General features: G+C 48.9%; 1 protein-coding gene across 2 annotated transcripts in view; it reads left to right on the top strand.

Moving 5' to 3' along the window:
• The first annotated feature begins 250 nt into the window (after positions 1 to 250).
• Positions 251 to 444, top strand: part of LOC122356193 (putative thiamine transporter SLC35F3) — an 11014-nt gene continuing 10820 nt past the window's right edge. The window contains exon 1 of one of the 2 annotated variants that reach the window (XM_043254697.1): positions 251 to 430. In XM_043254697.1, coding sequence (XP_043110632.1) covers positions 339 to 430 — 92 coding nt within the window. In that variant the 5' untranslated portion in view covers positions 251 to 338. The remainder of the gene's footprint in view (positions 431 to 444) is intronic. The other variant, XM_043254696.1, reaches the window with a different exon arrangement.

The following is a 444-nucleotide window of genomic DNA, read 5'->3' as shown; positions in this document are numbered from 1 at the left end:
AAATGTAATCTATTTAAAATTTTTGCCTACATATACTTGCGTTAAAATAGCTATAGAGTACTTCTAACTAAGACCTAAATTGTTAAAAATGCTCACGAGTTTGATTGAAAAACGGGATGGTACCTTTCTATTTCGTTCGTTCGAAGTCCAGTGAACGGCACAGAACTGCATCCACCGTCAGATGGCGCTGCGGTCCTGAAAAACCGCTGGAGGTGTGACAGCTGATACTATCTGAAAATCTGGAAATGCCACGGCTGGAGTGTGCGCGAGAGAGCGGGTGAGCGGACCGTTCCAGTCCGTGTGTCTCTGTGCGCGTGAGCAGTGGTCTGCCGTCATTCATGGGGATCATGTACGGAGATGGAGACCGGCTCGGACCCCCGCGGAGGGACTGCATGTGTTACCTGGGACCCCCGACCACCTTGATGCCCATGTAAGAATTTTTTT

The sequence above is a fragment of the Puntigrus tetrazona genome, chromosome 13, assembly GCF_018831695.1.
Source record: "Puntigrus tetrazona isolate hp1 chromosome 13, ASM1883169v1, whole genome shotgun sequence".
NCBI lineage: Eukaryota > Metazoa > Chordata > Actinopteri > Cypriniformes > Cyprinidae > Puntigrus > Puntigrus tetrazona.
This window is presented reverse-complemented; position numbering and strand designations above follow the sequence as displayed.